At 36.4% G+C, this 16,785-nt stretch overlaps 3 protein-coding genes across 4 annotated transcripts; 2 read left to right on the top strand and 1 right to left on the bottom strand.

The window, feature by feature from the left end:
- Positions 1 to 838: 838 nt before the first annotated feature.
- Positions 839 to 4,115, top strand: LOC140806911 (bZIP transcription factor TRAB1-like). 2 transcript variants are annotated; one of them, XM_073163460.1, is made up of 5 exons: positions 839 to 966; positions 1,383 to 2,570; positions 2,910 to 2,981; positions 3,097 to 3,126; positions 3,777 to 4,115. In XM_073163460.1, exons 2-5 carry the CDS (start codon positions 1,500 to 1,502, stop codon positions 3,852 to 3,854), a joined length of 1,251 nt encoding a protein of 416 aa, XP_073019561.1. In that variant the 5' UTR covers positions 839 to 966; positions 1,383 to 1,499; the 3' UTR covers positions 3,855 to 4,115. The 2 variants fall into 2 exon arrangements, with proteins under 2 accessions (XP_073019561.1, XP_073019562.1); XM_073163461.1 differs by lacking the exon at positions 839 to 966 and adding an exon at positions 989 to 1,266.
- Positions 4,116 to 4,251: 136 nt separating this feature from the next.
- On the bottom strand, positions 4,252 to 9,436 carry LOC140806910 (THO complex subunit 5B). Its single transcript, XM_073163459.1, has 8 exons — positions 9,148 to 9,436; positions 8,447 to 8,737; positions 7,467 to 7,803; positions 6,599 to 6,936; positions 6,258 to 6,517; positions 5,307 to 5,910; positions 5,090 to 5,224; positions 4,252 to 4,826 (listed from the first exon to the last, which is right to left on the bottom strand). Exons 1-8 carry the CDS (start codon positions 9,352 to 9,354, stop codon positions 4,560 to 4,562), a joined length of 2,439 nt encoding a protein of 812 aa, XP_073019560.1. The 5' UTR covers positions 9,355 to 9,436; the 3' UTR covers positions 4,252 to 4,559.
- A 1,963-nt stretch (positions 9,437 to 11,399) lies between these two features.
- Positions 11,400 to 14,838, top strand: LOC140808161 (uncharacterized). The gene is made up of 7 exons (XM_073165208.1): positions 11,400 to 11,840; positions 12,215 to 12,329; positions 12,484 to 12,576; positions 12,675 to 13,358; positions 13,614 to 13,953; positions 14,077 to 14,158; positions 14,444 to 14,838. Exons 1-7 carry the CDS (start codon positions 11,655 to 11,657, stop codon positions 14,648 to 14,650), a joined length of 1,707 nt encoding a protein of 568 aa, XP_073021309.1. The 5' UTR covers positions 11,400 to 11,654; the 3' UTR covers positions 14,651 to 14,838.
- The last annotated feature ends 1,947 nt before the right edge of the window (positions 14,839 to 16,785 follow it).

Genomic DNA, 16,785 nt, shown 5'->3' with positions numbered 1-16,785 from the left:
TTATATATCTAAACTTATAACTCAAAATTGTCGTTTCTGGGGTCGAATTTTTTAATGTGAATAAAATACTATTACTCAACTCAAAATGAAATAAATTATCGATAATCACTTTTTCCAAAAACATATTTATGCCATCTTTTTACATTTTTTTTACCGATTCCTAAGATTCAAAACAAACATATTATTATGGTTTTGAAACAAATATATTTTGATAATATCTTCATATGCTACGTTAAAAACTATTTCTTATCCAAAATATATTTATATGACAGAAGACAAATGCTAACAAAATCAGGCTCCACTTGAATGATAATGCCATACGTGGACGGTCGATTAATTCGCTTTCCCATTTCCCATTCTGCTAAGGTCGCATCAACCGCTCCTTATCATTTATCATCTTCATTATTTTATTTGTCCATCCCACCTACCATGCCTGAACTTCGTAGGCATTCCCATTTTGTATTTGTAGTGAAAAACTAAACTTTACTATTTAAATTTTTTATGTGTATTCTTGATTTTTTTTTTTTTTTTGGGAGTTGGAGGAGGGAGTAATTTTACTGTAATTAGATCAAAAAAACTCAAAATTTAAAATCTTGACTTGAGATAAAAATACAAAACATCACCACATATATAATCAACTTGATTGTATTAATTTATCATTTCGACCGTTCTAGCAATAGGAAATAATGACCAGTGGGACCATTCCTTCTAATATACGATTTTCTTATGTCACTATTTGTTGATTTGACCAACTTAATTCCTCTCTTTTTCTTGTAAAATTAATTGCGCAAAATTAATATATTCCAAAAGAGGAGATAATGATAAGCACATGTGGCCAACGCTATTGCCATTATTCTCCCATCCCCACTTCTTGCTTGAAAAGTCCGCAGCAGCGTCACACTTGTCAGTACCCCATGGCAGTTTCTAGCTGGCCCTAAATTAAAGAAAATACACAAAGAAAACCAGGTAAAAAATGTTTTTCCTTTTTTTGGAAAAGATAAAGAATCTATCTTGCCTTATCTTCTGTGTATTACTTTTTATCTTTTTTTTCCTAATTAAGCCTTCTTCCATTGCCTAAATGAGTGAAATTTAAGTCAAAGATGAAACCTTTGTGTCCTTTTGCTTTTAGGGCATAATTATTCATGTGGGCTAGCTAGCATTTGCTTCTTGTTTTTGGTTTCGATCTTGGTTTTCCTCTATGGTGGGATTTGGTGGGCTGCTTGGGGATACACATGCGCTTATATTTCCATGCACGTTAATGATGCTGTAATTTAAAATTCGTGTTTGAAGATTGATTCAATGCAGTGATTTTACGTGGTTTTCCATAATTTCCATCATCGCCAGTAACCATTTACATGCATCTTAATTTGGTGTATATGCAGGAAGAATAGAGCTAACGAAAGGCTGATCTGGTATTGGTTCCAGTCATTCTTGGTGTTTGCTTAGGAATAAAGGAGTTTGAATTTGCTTCCCACAAATATTCGTATAGCTAGTTTGAAATGGAGACCGATTTGAACTTCAAGGATTTTGGAAACAGAAAGCTTGCGGAGGGAGACGGCGGCGAAGTGACGCCGTTTAGTTTCCCTTTATCGCGGCAGACCTCAGTATATTCATTGACTTTTGATGAGTTCCAAAACACAGTTGGGGGATTTGGGAAGGATTTTGGGTCGATGAACATGGATGAGTTTCTGAAAAACATATGGAGTGCGGAGGAAAATCAGAACATTGGATCCATCACTGGTGGTGGTGGCAGTGGGGGCGACCAAGAAGTAGGGGCTGGGGGTGGTTGTCTTCAGAGGCAGGGATCATTGACTATTCCTCGGACACTGAGCCTAAAGACGGTAGATGAGGTTTGGCAGGATATGCTGAAGGAGTGTGGCGGGGGGATAGAATCGAGTGGTGGAGGAGTTGGTGCTAGTGGGTCTCAGAGGGAGCCGACATTAGGGGAGATGACACTTGAAGATTTCTTGGCTAAAGCCGGGATCGTTAGGGATGAGGATCATGTAACTGGAAGGCCTAATAATGATCCTTCGAATAATTGGGATTTCAGATTTGACAACCAGCAAGAAAATGGGAATGGAGATTTGAACACGATCAATGCTGGGATTGCGGAAAGCCGCAATCAGATTGCTAGACCTGCTAATTTACCATTGAATATAAATTTCGGGGGTCAGCAGGAGCCACTGCAATTGCAGCAGTTGCTTCATTCTCCCACGGTGGTGACAAGCAATGGTCAGTTGAGAAGTCCAGGTGCTATGGCCGGAATCCTGGGGATTACAAGTCAGAAAATAAACAATACAGGGACACAGAATACAGTTTTACAGGGTGGAGGATTGGGAATTCATGGTTTAGGAAATAATGGTGTTGGTTTTTCGGCAGGATCACCGGCAGTTTCATCAGACGACTTAAAGGGTAATGGTGGTATGTCGTCGTCCGTGTCGCCAACCCCGTACATGTTCAGCGGTTTACGGGGTAGGAAAATGGCCGCGGTGGAGAAGGTTCTTGAAAGGAGGCAAAGGAGAATGATCAAGAATAGAGAATCCGCGGCAAGATCACGGGCTCGGAAGCAGGTAAGAAGTTGAAACATTTGGATGCCAAAGTATTCTAGATTAAAGTATTCTAGATTTTATGCTTTTGACATAATTTCACGATGACACATAGTTCCTACTACTCGAGCTTGATCAAGCGGTAAATAATATTGAATCAAAATAAATAGATATGACCCGACCTAAAGTATACCATAAGCACTCAAACTTTGAAATTTACGAACTCGAACAATGGGTTGAAATAGCTCAAGAGGCAGCTTCATATTGAAGCTTTTGATATGGTTTTGCTTCAGTATTTTACTAGTAAGTCTTATGTATAGCATAGTCTTCGTTAACTCATTATAAGAATGGATACTTGGAAAGGCATACACGAGGGAACTGGAAGAAGAAGTGGCGAAACTGAAGGAGGAAAATCAAGAACTGCAGAAGAAACAGGTAAACAAATTAATGATTATGCACTGATCACTCTAGCTACTTTATTACATATATTTCACTGTTAATGTTCATTCTTGTATATTGATACATTTTTTGTTGGATTCGTGCTCCACAGGCAGGAATGAAGGCAATGCAGAAGAGTCTGGTATTCATCATCCATCTTTTAATCCTAGTACCATACATTATTCTACACAAGTACTATGATTCACGATAACTTGGTGCGTAGTTGATACGACAAAATCTCGAGTAAAATATAGGGAAAATTATCAAAACTCCGCTTCACAAAATCTCATATAAGCAAAACAATTAAATAAATATTATGTTAAAAATCTGTTTAAATGACTTTTCGTACCGATGAACATATCATGTCAATATAAATTTCTTCCTAAATCATAATTATAGATTGATGAGTCTGAAAATTTAGAATTTTGATTTAAAACATTCATCTTGATTGAAAATAGGTGAAATTAATTGTTCTAATAAAAAGAATGTAAAAGTTAAGATATAATATACATGACAAATTTAGTTAGAACAAAACAGTTTAACTACATCAAAATCTAGTTATATCAAATCAACCTTGGGTTAGAATAAAGTACCACCTTAAATATTCTTAAACTTTCAGCGAATTATTTGGCAATTTAATTTTTTGTATCAATGATACTACGTAAGTTTTTGTTTTCTGTCTGAAATGAATATCTAATAGTGAATACACGCCGCCGTAGTAGCGGCATAGAAAGAATTTCAACCAAAATGTTGCCATTATTTCTTTTTTCACGTCTCGTTTTATGTCAATAGATTCGAGAGATGACGAACCAGCAGATGAATGGGGCTAAGAGGCCATGCTTGCGAAGGACGAATACAGGTCCATGGTAGACGATGCTGCTGCATCAACGACTATAATGTGATATAGGTCGACAAAAATAGTCTATAGAAAAATGTCGCAGCCGTAGATAAAAGGAACTAGAGTAAAAGTACTCCATTTTGCGACGATACGTCTCTCAATGTACATCTTATTACAACGATCACAAAGGTGACGTCGCTATGTCTTCACTTATACGTGGAACGTGTATATTTATTCGGTTTTACGGTACCTATGAACGTGCTGGAAATGAAAGTTTTATATTTTATCTTGTATTCCGTTGACGAGGCTAAGTTCATTTGACGTTAAGGGAGTCTGCAAGGGAAGGTTTCAGAGATTGTTTGAGTGACACAAGAACCACTTATAGTGAATACTCCGTCCCGGGCTTAAACTAGCCTCTACAGAAAGATGATAATAATTAGAGTTTGTAAGTTATGGTAAATATAGTAATTTCTATTGTTACATGTTGAAATTTGATATGAATACTGAAGATAAGATGTAAGCATCACATGGAAATTCCGTGAACTTGATTTTGATCTATTCAACATCAGACAACTTCTAGGACAAAAACTGAGCAACGCATATAACAAAGACAAGGGTCGTGATCATCAGTTGATAATTTAACTCATTATCCTGTGAACAGATATTTGAGGGAGAGAGCACCCATTTCTTGTCCGAGTTCAAACCTTGTACGAGCTCGATAAGTTCTGAATTGTATTCTAATAAGGATAGCCAGGAGTGCAAATGTGGTCCTTCCATGAAATCATTTTCCTTCGATCTCTGCCTCTAAAGGATCGAGAGATAAGCCTGCCAATCACAGGCTTGCATAAACCAACATCAATCACTGAAGTACAAGTTCTCTTCTCAGGAGATGCATGCTCATCATCTAAGAAGAAATCAAACATCATCGCCAGGCAAAGCACTTGGTGACCTAACACTGAATTTTCCTGATCGAAAGGTATCGTCTTTATCATGTGAACATTGACCTGAAAAGGATAGATGGACAATTTGAGTTAGCAGTACTCACAGTGCAAAATGTATTAAAAAACAAAAAAACCAACGTACGATGTCAAAAATATCAGACAGAACACAAGCAACTATTGGAGCATTGGGCCAGCGGAAGGCAATCACTTATAGGAGATTTCTCAACTAAATAACTCAGGCCAGTACATTTGTTCATTCTGGAGATTTTCCGGGGTTGTAAAACTTAACAACTGTTTCATCGATTAATCAGGTGCAGTATTCTCACCTCTGCCTCCATTGCACGAAGTTCATTGGACCACTTGGAATCTTTACCCTTCGAATCATTTTCACCATGAGATGAACCGTGTATACTAAGTTCAAAATGGGGCGGCCTAAGAGGATACTCCGCACTTATCTTTATCTGAAAACAAAATAAATTAAAGCAAGACAGAAATGAAATCAGTGGAAAACACAAACGAAAGCAAAGGAACAATAGATTTAACCTTGGCTTCTAATTTCATGTTCTCGCTACCATTATCCAATCCTCTCATTAGTACAAGACTATATTCTTGGACCCCACAGTCAGCCCATGAATTCTCGACCATTCCTAGTCCTCCCAATGGTGATGCATCGTCAGACACCTCCTCCACTTGTACTGGCTCATCCAGTTCAATTTCAGATTCCACCATGAGATCGATATCCTCCTCGTACTTCTTAAAACTATGTGACTTTCCTTTACTTATTGGAGATAAGATACTCTTTGAAATGAAGCTCAGCTTTCTGGAATGCTCAACTTCATTTCCTTTCGATGGAGTCAGTTTAACATTATTAACACCAGTAGCAACTGGAAGCAAAGATGGAAGTTCCCCATCCTCTGTTGTGGTCTCCATCTCTTCTCTGGACACAGCAGATTTGCTGTATTCGTCAAAACTCGCAGGACGCTCTCCTTGCCGGACATCAGTTACAGGCAAAGATGTATTACTATCACATGCAAAAGCCAAGGATAACCAGCCATGCAAGTTGCAGCGTGGGGTGTGCGAGGCCCATGGAACATTTTCACAGGTCAGAGTTGGCCAATCACGCTTCATTAGTGAACCAAGTAACTCCCTGTAAGTCAACCAAGATTTCCGGCTTCAAACAAACATTAAGCAAGCCATTATACAGGAGAGTAGAACTATTCAAGTTACCAAGGATACAAATCAAAGTGAGAATCAAAGACAAGATATCTCCAAAAGAAACTTCGTAGCTGAAACGCAAGGATACAGAAGGAAAGTCAAAATGAAATTCAGAAGAGACGAAAAATAGCTATATAAGCTATCATATTAAAACAGATTCCAACACTTCAAATGGTTCAGAGATCACAATCAGGTTCCACCTTTTCTTTTCATAGCCCTACAGCATCTATCATTTTTAATGGTGCATTGCTACAATAAACATTCTGGGCAACGACTCACTCAAGAGCCAGCTGAGCCTTTTTTCGAGCACGAATCCTTTGCACAACTGTCTCAACCCTATTCTGCTGACGGTACAATGACAGACCCGATAAAATGGAAGAGTGCTTAGCAGTTTCCTTATTTGGATCTTCAGAAACTGAAACCAGTGGAGACACCTCTGGCAAAAAGTCAATGCCTGCCAAATGCTGAGCCCATTTGTATGGTCGAAAAGCTCTCCTTACATCAAAGGCACAAGAATCTCCAATGCAGAGCTTGGCTGACTGCAAACATCGAAAGCAATTACTTTAATGCTAATGAAGCATACATTAGTTCATCACTGATGCACAATCTCATAATCAAACCTGCTGAGGGAGCTCAAGACCAGTGTCATCAGGAAACAGGTTACACAATATACTATTTGGAGGAACTTCGTCAGAATCCTCCACTCCTACACACACAACGTTCAACTTTATCAAATATTCAAACTTCAAGGTGATAAGTTTTGCCAAGTTTGAATTGGAAGCCTCATCATCATGTATGTGCAGGGAAATTTTCAGAGGATGACTCTGATAAATTCCAGACTGGTCAAGATTTTCCCTGCCTGGAACCTTCTTTGGTCGCTTTCTCCTCCTCTGACCATCATCATCTTCATCAGGCACGTCATCTTCTAACTTGCAATTCTCTGAGTTCGTAGATGTAGCTGACAATTAATATATGAGATAATATTTATCAGATTCACTCGAAGAGCTATACTCCAAGAAATACAAAAGTAGATAAAAATAAAAACAAGTTGAAACAACAATCAAGTACTTGTCCAATCAAACGAACTAATGGTGTTTAGGAAATTCAACAGAAGGCAAAAAACAAGCTTAAACAAATTCAGCACAATTTTTGAAATCTTGTTTACTAGCTAAGCACCATAAAGGAAACTCCTCTATCCATTACAAGGTACAGCATTGGCTTGAAAAAAAAAATTCCAGCATAAAAAACTAACATCGAGAAGTTATTTTCTCTTTTCATTTTCAAGTTATCCAGTCGACTTCCTACAAAAGTCACCAGCATTCCATTCCTTAAATTCGCTTAATAGAGAATATTTTTACACTAAGCACATACAAATCAATTCCCCAACAATTGCAACAACGAACATCATGTCTCATACATAGAATTGGCGAGGTGCATAAAACTATGTAACGTTACCCAACAACCTTAAAGATTAGTAGGCATAGTTACCAGTGTCCTTGTTTGCTAGCTGACGGGCAAAAGCCAAAGCATCCTTAATATTTCCAGTAATCTCCAGTTCAATATTCTCTCCAAAGGCTTCCTTTTGAGCAAATAATTGAGAATAGGTCACATATAAAGGAGGTGGAAGCAGTTCTGCTAATTGCTGCTGCTTTAGTTTCTTGGTGTGCAGAACACCTAACTGATGCTGCACAGGCAAGGAAGCTTTCTTCAGAGCTTTGAGGTGTGAAGGGAGACTTGATAAGAATTTTTTCCTGTTAGCAATTGTCTCTTGAAGAGCTTTCTTTTGTTGTTCCAATTTGTCATGTAGCTTACATAATTCTTTACGCTGACAAGTAAATACATTAATATGTCAATGCTCAACAGTGCTATTTAATGCATTGAGTATCAAATGCACAACATAACAGAGACAAAGAAGGAGAGTGGGAATGGTGGAGAGAAGAAGAGTAGAAATCAACAATCAGCATCACAATTCAAAGGTGTCTTTTGAAGTCAGACCATTTTATACATGGTTAGTGAGTGTTTCTACTACACCATCCAGCATGAAAGCTAAATAAAATAACCTTTTAGGCATCCAGACTCCAGAGCACTTCACACTTCAATATTTTGTGGCATGTTTAATACAACAGTCAACAACTTCATATGCCGTTTTGTTTTTCCACAGAAACAATTGATTCATAACTAGAACTCTTGAAATTTTCTATACCGCTCAAATATTACATAAAAGTAAAGAACGAACCATCCAATTTGTAGTGCATACGCTAGTAGAAACGAAAAATCTTCTACACAGAAAATCACATTCTTCACAACTCACCATTAATAAGAAAAGCAGCAGGACCAATCATAATTCGGATAAAGGAAAAAAAAATTCAAGCTCATTCAGAAAAGTGATAGAAATAAAATAAAGGGCGCAGTGCGTATAGAAGTAAATGAGTAAAAAAGACAAAATAAAATCGTACTAAAAGGTTTACCTGGAATTGCTCATAGTTGAGCCTTTTGAGCATCAAGTCATGGTTGCTATCAGTTGATAATACTGGGCTTTTTATCTCCTCTGTAGCATCAGAGAAAAACTCTTCCTCAGGTACAAGATCAATGTCAGGGTACTTAGTCTTGAAATCTTTGCAAGCTTTTATCGCTTTGACGTAGTGATTTTTCTCGTACATCAAGTTGTGGAGCTGCAAGGTTGTGAAGTCCACCGGGGTCTTAGCACGCTCTGTTTCGGCTTTAATCCGATCTTCTTCGAGCAAGATGGACCTGTTGGCCTGTTTCCGGAACATTGTACACCATGTTAGCTCTACCTAACAATAAACTGTTCACAGCAAACTTCCCAACATGGGACATCCAGAATAATCTGGAACTGAAATTAACAGCGCTCGAGTCAAGCAGATCTATACATATGAGTGAAGATGACAACTTGGAGAATAATAATGAACTAGCAGTTAAAAAAATGGTGAGATCCAAGGTTATCCAATTCCAACTTGCAAATTGCTATCTACATTCTTCCATCGCAATGTGACATTCTATTCTGGAAAGCCCCGTAATTAGCCATTTCCCATTAATTTCGTTAAACACGGACAGAGCCCTAGTCATGAGAAAACACTTGAAGCCTCGAATCTATGAGAACAGAAGTAAGTGTCCTCAACGCGATCAAAAGAAATATGACATGTAATACCTGACGAAGGGAGACGAAATTGAGGAGAACTTGTGTGACGAGTTCACGGAGATGGGATGGGGGAGTAGCTTCTTTCTTGATGGCCAACATTTTGGCTACGATATCCTCGATCGAAGTCTTGCCCCGCTGCAACACATCGTATAGCGCAGCCATATCTACGTTACGCTCCGGCAGTATTTCGCCAGGCTCAGCCATCGTCTCCTCCATTTTCCAAATCACTAAGCAGCTTCGTTCAAGTTGTCTGGCGACGCAAAGACCCTGCTTTTGTTAAAAATAATAAAACAGGTTTTAGGTTTTCGTAAATTTTTTATTTTGGCACGGAAAAAATATATATAAAATGCCGTAAATTTAAAAACAACAGAAAAGTTTGCTGTTCTCTAATAATGTTTAATTTATATAAAAAAACATTTAAAAACTATCTCGATATTCTTAATTTTAATGTAATATAGGATATTTTACATGAAAAGTACTTAGCATGACATTATATTATACCAAAAGAAAATATATTATATATTCTAAGTAAAATATATTTAATTTTTATTTAAGACGATATTATTTCTTGTTTTGTGAAATCAGTTAACTCATACTTAAATTAAAAAATAATATTTAAAGTTTAAAATTATTTTTTTTCATGAATTGAATTATATTACAGATTTGTTTCATAAATTTTATACATAAATCGTCTTATATTAGTTTCGGCAAAAACTTATGTGAGACGGTCTCACGGTCGTATTTTGTGAGACGAATATCTTATTTTGGTCATCCATGAAAAAATATTACTTTTTTATAGTAAAATTCTTACTTTTTCTTATGAATATCAGTAGGTTTGAATGTTGATCTATTTTACAGATAAAAATTCGTTAAACCATTTCACAAGAGACCTATTTGTTAATTTTTGTTTGTTTGTGTGGTTTGGTGTTTTCTACTCTATGCTTGTTATATAATCTTGTTGTCTGTCACCCGTTCGAATTTGACATAATCGAGTGTGTATAGAATCACAGTTAGATTTAGATCCAATCCAAGCTCGGCCCGTTTAAAAAGAACCCAGCCCAATAAATCTTACATATTAACCACCTATGCTGGGCCTATGGGTTTGGGCTATAATTGATTGGAAAGGACTGATTGGGCTATTACAAAATTAGTTAATTAATTTCAAGATCATAACCCCATTATGTGCTGTTGGAAATGGATTTATTCCACATTTATCATATAATACTTGTTTAGTTACATATTGCATTAATGTAATATTTGGCACCATGTGATGCCATTTCTATCGTCTTGAATAAAAATGTCAACATCGGATGCTTTCACATTGATTGTAGGAATTCAACTTTATGTTTATTTCTATTCTTACATAAATAAATATTGTTCTTTTTAACATTAAAGATATTGCAAATGGCAGAAACGTGATGTTCATTAATTTGCTCTTTCAGACAAGTTAACGTTGGATAAATGGTGAATGATGAATGAAAAGATGTGAGAGATGTCTCACGTTGAAAAATGTACCAAAAAAAATCTTATTTATTAGTTTCAAGTTTGGGTCTTAAGAGGTACCGGAAATTTTTCGAAAGGGGAATGCCCTGATAGAGTGGATCTCGATGAAACACGCGCGTAGCCGGCCGACCCGGTGTGGGGTGATCTCTTGAAACCATCTATGACCAATATAATCTATGAAGCCATCTCTTAGGTTTAATGCGTGGAAAAAATACAAGAATGGATTCAAAAGTATGGAATTAATGTAGAAAGTTGGCTTAAATTTGCGTTGGAGACCATAAAGTATTGTATTTTATCTCTCTTAATCATCCCAACCCATTTGCCATAGCATAGAAGAGCACAACATTTTGACTTATGAGGACATTAGATGATTGAATATATTTATACTTTTTTACATAGGGTTCATTTTTTTCTATTGTCATAAATATATAATTGATCGTTTTTATATTTATTAGAATCTTATTAAATTTTTACGAACATATCTCTGTTAAATTAATTTTGAAAAATCTATGAATACTTTTTTAATGAATTAAGCGAAAACAAAATAAATTGTTTGTTTAAAAACTTTATATTTTCGATGATTTTTTAATCTACATGAAAAACAAATAAGTCCTAGAGGAATTTTAATTTTTTTTTTTATGTGTTGCATAGACTTGGAATCGCTCCTGTGACAGTTTCCAAACACGGTGCAGGGATAATTATTCCTATTTAATTCGACAATTTTATTTATTTCCAAATTTCGCTTTTCCGCAATCTATGCCAAAGAATCCTCCACAATGCAGTCACACTTTTTCCCAGCCACGCCCCCTGAAAAATAGATCAAAACCCAATCAAAACTTTTGTTTACAGACAATCATGATTTGATGGAGACAACACGGGACCTTCCTTTTATCCCATCAAACTCGAAAACAACACGGATTATTTATGTTCATCCATGAGCTAAAAAGCAGGTGACAAAGACACGATTTTTATGTTAACATGGATTATTTGCAGACTTGGCCTTTTTCTTGAGAATGCCAGGAACAGGTATTCAAGAATCGGGATCGGGCTTCAGAGCCCGACATGTGAGCCCGAATTCTTTCATTTTTAATGCCGAATCAAACTTCAGCCTCTTCTCTTCTGCTTCTGGTAGTGTGGAGCGCTGTTCTTTTACATCTGATGCGCCTGATCAAGATTCTCCCGCTTCTGAAGTTTCTCAAGTAATGCTGATCTTTTTCTCCAGTTCTCGTTACATTTTCTTTGCCCCCTTGCATTCTAAGAAATATATGTACTTGTTCAATGTACTTGACACTGGTAAAATTGCATTATGTTTAGATCCTCGATACGTACTTTGTTTGCCTTCCTTTCATGCACACATGTTCGATAAATAGAATTGGTTTTGTCTTTTCCAATTGGTCAACATTTGAAAAGTGAGAATGCTGTCGAGACGTAAACGTGAAGCGGAAAACTCGCTGGTTGTAGTTGGTGTAAATGGTTAAATAATCTATGAACTGGAATTCTAGACGCGGGTTTTGAATTTTAGCATTTGAGTTCAATCAATGAACTGGAAGTTGAAATCTTTGATTTGAAACAGCATTTGACAGGGCATGAACTGGCTGAGGATTTGAGTGGTCCAGATCTAGATCCAAAAAAGCCGAAACTAGTATACAATAATAATGTTAACCTCAGTAGGAAAGGAAAGACTAAAGGTACTGTTTTCCCTTTTTGCTTGAATTTGGACGCTAGATTAGCTGGCTTTTGACCAGATACTGATGTATTTTGAATGGTAACAAGATTTGGTGCGAAATTCAACCATGGATCGGAATACTTACTTTGTTTTGTTCAAATATGATGTGTACTCAGTTCAAATATTAGATAGCAGTGAGGCAGAGACTACAGAGGATGAAAATCTGGCTATAGTGTCTGCAAGAAATTCGTTCTCTCGAGCCCTTAAAGGTATCACGATCAATGCATTATAATTCCTCGTGTAAATAAAAATGCATCTTTTATGTTCATTAATTTAGTGCCCTTTCTTGGTGGGTTAATTTGATTAGAATGTCAAGACAGAAGGTTGAGATCTGAAGGGTTATTGAACAAATCATATCGCAGAACTGCTTCTCTGGATCTCAACATTTCCGTGGGTAATTCTGCGAACTCCTCTTCGCCACGGGTTGGTGTGATGAAAAAACAGTTTGCTGCAACTCGAAGGACCAGCGCATTCCCGAGTCCTGGCACACCTAATTACCGGCACCCAAGTATGAGGATTCAGAAAGGATGGAGTTCTGAACGGATTCCATCTCATACCAATGCGAATAAGAGGACTGTAAATAATGCATTGTTTTCTTACAGTAATGGAAGGACCTTGCCTTCAAAATGGGAAGATGCAGAAAGGTGGATTTTTAGTCCTGTCTCTGGCGATGGTTCTATAAGGGCTTCCACTCATCAGCCACGGAGACGTCCCAGATCAAAGAGTGGGCCACTTGGGCCTCCAGGTGTTGCTTACTATCAGATGTTTTCTCCCTCTGCACCTATGCCTGCAGGAGGGAATACAGCGAAGCTAATTGCAAACTCGCCATTTTCGGCCGGAGTGTTGGCTGCGGATGGCTTGTGGATTCGAAATGCTGGTTCTGATGGTAATGCGAACTTTCTTATAGGGACAGAGCCTTGTATGGCAAGGTCTGTTAGCATACACGGATGTTCAGAAATGATAAACCAATCATCATTGCCCAGACTCCAAGGTATAAAATTGATTTCTCGGTTATTTTGTGCTACTCTAAGGCAAACCTTTTCCTTTTATCATATGCCATCGGATGCACTTAAACGCATTCTGGTTATACATAAATACATTTGAAATTCATATTGCAAAAGATATATTGTATAAACCAACCTTGTTTTCTCTGTCGATCCTCTCGTCTTGTAGTTGGTATTTGATTGATTATCACTTTATATATTGCTATATATCCATGTAAATGGGAAGTGTAATGGTTTTGAAGATTCGTCCAACAATATATCACGCGATATTTCGAGGCGGGACATGGCCACTCAAATGAGTCCAGAGAGTAGTATCCACTCCTCATCCGAGAGGAGATCATCCTTCTCTCTTGCAACTCCTATATTACCCCTTGCAGAATTTGAAAGTACGCATGCCTCCAAACCAGAGATCAGGGATGTGCCGGTTGATGAACCAGTCACCATGACAAGGTGGTCCAAAAAGAATAGGAGTAAGAATTCTAAGAGGGGCGGTGGCTATATAAATGACTGGAAAAGAAAAGCTGTAAACATTGGCTCTGCTACTTGGGAAGTTTCGATTGAGACATCTAAGTGTATTTCTACGTAATCTTATTCAACTCTTTCCTTTTCTTTTGCTCGTCACAATTACAAGTATGCATATAAATATATCTATCATAGCAAAGGGTGCTCAGTGCATATGCAATTTATTGTTGCTACCACTTTCAGGATTCAGAGGGAAGAAGCCAGAATTACTGCATGGGAGAATTTGCAAAAAGCAAAAGCTGAAGCTGCTATAAGGAAACTAGAGGTAATTTCAAGCTTTCCCTCACTCGGTGGCTGTCATAAAGCTCAATTTGCAGCTTCATTTGTGTTGACTACAAATTTTCACTTGATTTTCGTTGGCTGACAAGAAAAAAAACTTTAAGCGCATAGTATCCAGTCATTCTTGTGAGAAGTTTAAAATAGAAACCAACGTAGAGTTTTTCCCCAATTCACATCACTTAGCACATGAACTACTGGGAATGTAAAATGATGACCATTATGCTTTACATCAACATAGACATCAATGTATTAACTTTTGAACATGGTTTAGATGAAGTTGGAGAAGAAGAGGTCATCTTCTATGGACAAAATTATGAACAAACTGAGATCAGCACAGAAGAAGGCTCAGAATATGAGAAGCTTGACGATCACGAACCAGTCTCATCAGGTTGAAAGGCCTTCTGTCAAGGCATTATCATTTCGAAGAACTCGTCAAATAGGTTCATTAAGTGGTTGCTTTACTTGTCATGCATTTTAGATCCTTTCGATAATATTCGGGCCATGATAATTATCACAACGCGCTAAACATTTGTTACCGAGGTTTAACTTGGAATCGTTGTGGTTGTATGTCTTATTGTAAGTATATATATTGTCTCAGACATTTATCAAGAAGTGACTAAGAGATCCATTCACATACAATTTATGTATTAACCCTTGTTCAAGATCCAGGCTGGTGTGAGTTTGCCTTGTACTCTATATTTGAATGCTTAGCGAGGCCCCAAAAAAAATAGTTTTAAATATGCTTTCAGTACTTGACATTTAGATTGTATTAATCATTATCAACTTCCACAGAAAGTGTTTAGTTGTTTATAATGAATAAACAAAAATGACCTCATTTTTTCAATAAATATATTATAGATGTAATTCCCAAGTATTCTTTATACTTAAAGTCAAAATGTCTCCAAATGTCGAGCTCCAATGCCAGCATCGAAACTTCACGCTATTTAGATGATGGGGTTTCCTTCAATGGATTATTTTGCAGAACAGCTCAGCTCCATTTCCCTGCGCCAAATTTGGAGTAAAGGAGTTTTTTTTTTTAAGTTTTTTATTTATTTAATTTTTTAATTATAAATATTTATATTAAAATCTATAAATATTATTTATATAATAAGATATAAATAATATGATATACTTATATTAATTTAATAATTAGATATTTAAAAAAAGAAAAAAATTTAAATACAAAAAGTAAGAGTCGATCGAAAAAATGAGTGGGTCGAGCTCTTCACAAGAACTCGACCCACTCACCTTAAAAAAAAAAAAAAGAGTTGGTCGAGCTCTTAACAAAAGCTCGACCCACTCACCTTAAAAAAAAAAAGAAGAGTTGGTTGAGCTCTTCACCTTGTGAAGAGCTCGACCCACTGGCCTCGACCTACCTGGGTCAAGGTTTTCAGTCTTGGGTCGAGCTCGACCAAGATCTGAAGAGTGGGTCCAACTCGATCCAAACAAAGAACTCGACCTATATTTTATTTAATTAAATTTTAAATAGTTCATATATTTTTTTAAAAAAATTTAAATAGATTTAGTCTAAACATATCTATCAGTCAAAACTCATCTATCAGTCCAAACGTATCTACCGGTCAAAATTCATCTATCAGTGAATAAAAATTTAATAAATCAAATAAAAATAATATTCTTTTTTAGAGTAAGATTTGAAGTAGATGAGTTGGAGATAGATATTGTATTTGATGCATAAACTGCACGATTTTAAAATAATTTTTTTTAAAATAGAGTTTTGGGTTGTAGATGACCTAAGAAACTAATATTCTCATGCTATTGTGGGAATAATGGTAGCTAATGGTGAATGTGTTACGGATTGGCGCAAGCAACACTCCATATTATTTTTACTTCACCAAAATTGTTGGCTCAAGTTGTTATTAAAATCGACCAAAATCCGTTCCAGGGCTTAGCCGCACTAGTTCAGGGTGCATTTTGGCCTTTACCAAAATATTTGTGCAATGTTCAATTATGCGAAGTTCAATTCAAGGACTTGCTTTGTATCAAATCAAGGAATACACCATATTTTTTCCTCCCAATAAATTAAAATGGATAGAGAAAATACAAACCAAAAAATGTGAATCGCTCAGATTTGAAGCCCAAAAGATTTGAACACGGTGTACAATAGAAGTTAAATATCTCCATAATTGTATGATATTGTTCACTTTTATTTAAACTCTCATAAATTTATTTTTGTACTTTACTAAAAATATTTCATACCAATGTATTATCATATCTTATTAACCAATGATCTTTCTCGTATATTTTCAATGTGAGACTGTTTGCATTCTCGATAGAACACATAACTAGACTGAAACAATTTGGTAGACCAAAGGATATAAGACGTATCAATACACTGTTGCGCGAAAGCCATGCAATAAAATTGAACTTGTGTATTATTCGACACATTTCAGAAACAGCATGTGGACAAGGTTTCTAAATATCGATTCCGATTCAGACCACCTAGAACAAAGGACAAAGGATGAAGAATTTAGTGCTCACGAGATATTAATTTAATGTCTTTTTCTGTAGTACAAGACGTCCCACTAAAATTTCAAATCAACCATAAAGTTATATATAACATCAATGTTATTTCATTCATTTTCATACGTCCAT

Source organism: Primulina eburnea, chromosome 12, assembly GCF_022965805.1.
Source record: "Primulina eburnea isolate SZY01 chromosome 12, ASM2296580v1, whole genome shotgun sequence".
Classification (NCBI taxonomy): Eukaryota; Viridiplantae; Streptophyta; class Magnoliopsida; order Lamiales; family Gesneriaceae; genus Primulina; species Primulina eburnea.
Note: the sequence above shows the minus strand (reverse complement) of the source record. Positions and strands in the feature narration are given on the sequence as shown.

Bases quoted from the DNA above. Each gene is read 5' to 3' on its own strand.
- LOC140806911 (XM_073163460.1), top strand. From the start codon at position 1,500: ATGGAGACCGATTTGAACTTCAAGGATTTTGGAAACAGAAAGCTTGCG. The intron at 2,982-3,096 runs GTAAACAAATTA...CGTGCTCCACAG, and splicing joins AAGAACTGCAGAAGAAACAG to GCAGGAATGAAGGCAATGCA. The intron at 3,127-3,776 runs GTATTCATCATC...TTATGTCAATAG, and splicing joins AGGCAATGCAGAAGAGTCTG to ATTCGAGAGATGACGAACCA.
- LOC140806910 (XM_073163459.1), bottom strand. From the start codon at position 9,354: ATGGAGGAGACGATGGCTGAGCCTGGCGAAATACTGCCGGAGCGTAAC. The intron at 6,937-7,466 runs GTAACTATGCCT...ATTAATTGTCAG, and splicing joins GCTAGCAAACAAGGACACTG to CTACATCTACGAACTCAGAG. The intron at 5,911-6,257 runs GTGAGTCGTTGC...GTTGACTTACAG, and splicing joins AAGGCTCAGCTGGCTCTTGA to GGAGTTACTTGGTTCACTAA.
- LOC140808161 (XM_073165208.1), top strand. From the start codon at position 11,655: ATGCCAGGAACAGGTATTCAAGAATCGGGATCGGGCTTCAGAGCCCGA. The intron at 11,841-12,214 runs GTAATGCTGATC...GATTTGAAACAG, and splicing joins CCGCTTCTGAAGTTTCTCAA to CATTTGACAGGGCATGAACT. The intron at 13,954-14,076 runs GTAATCTTATTC...TACCACTTTCAG, and splicing joins ACATCTAAGTGTATTTCTAC to GATTCAGAGGGAAGAAGCCA.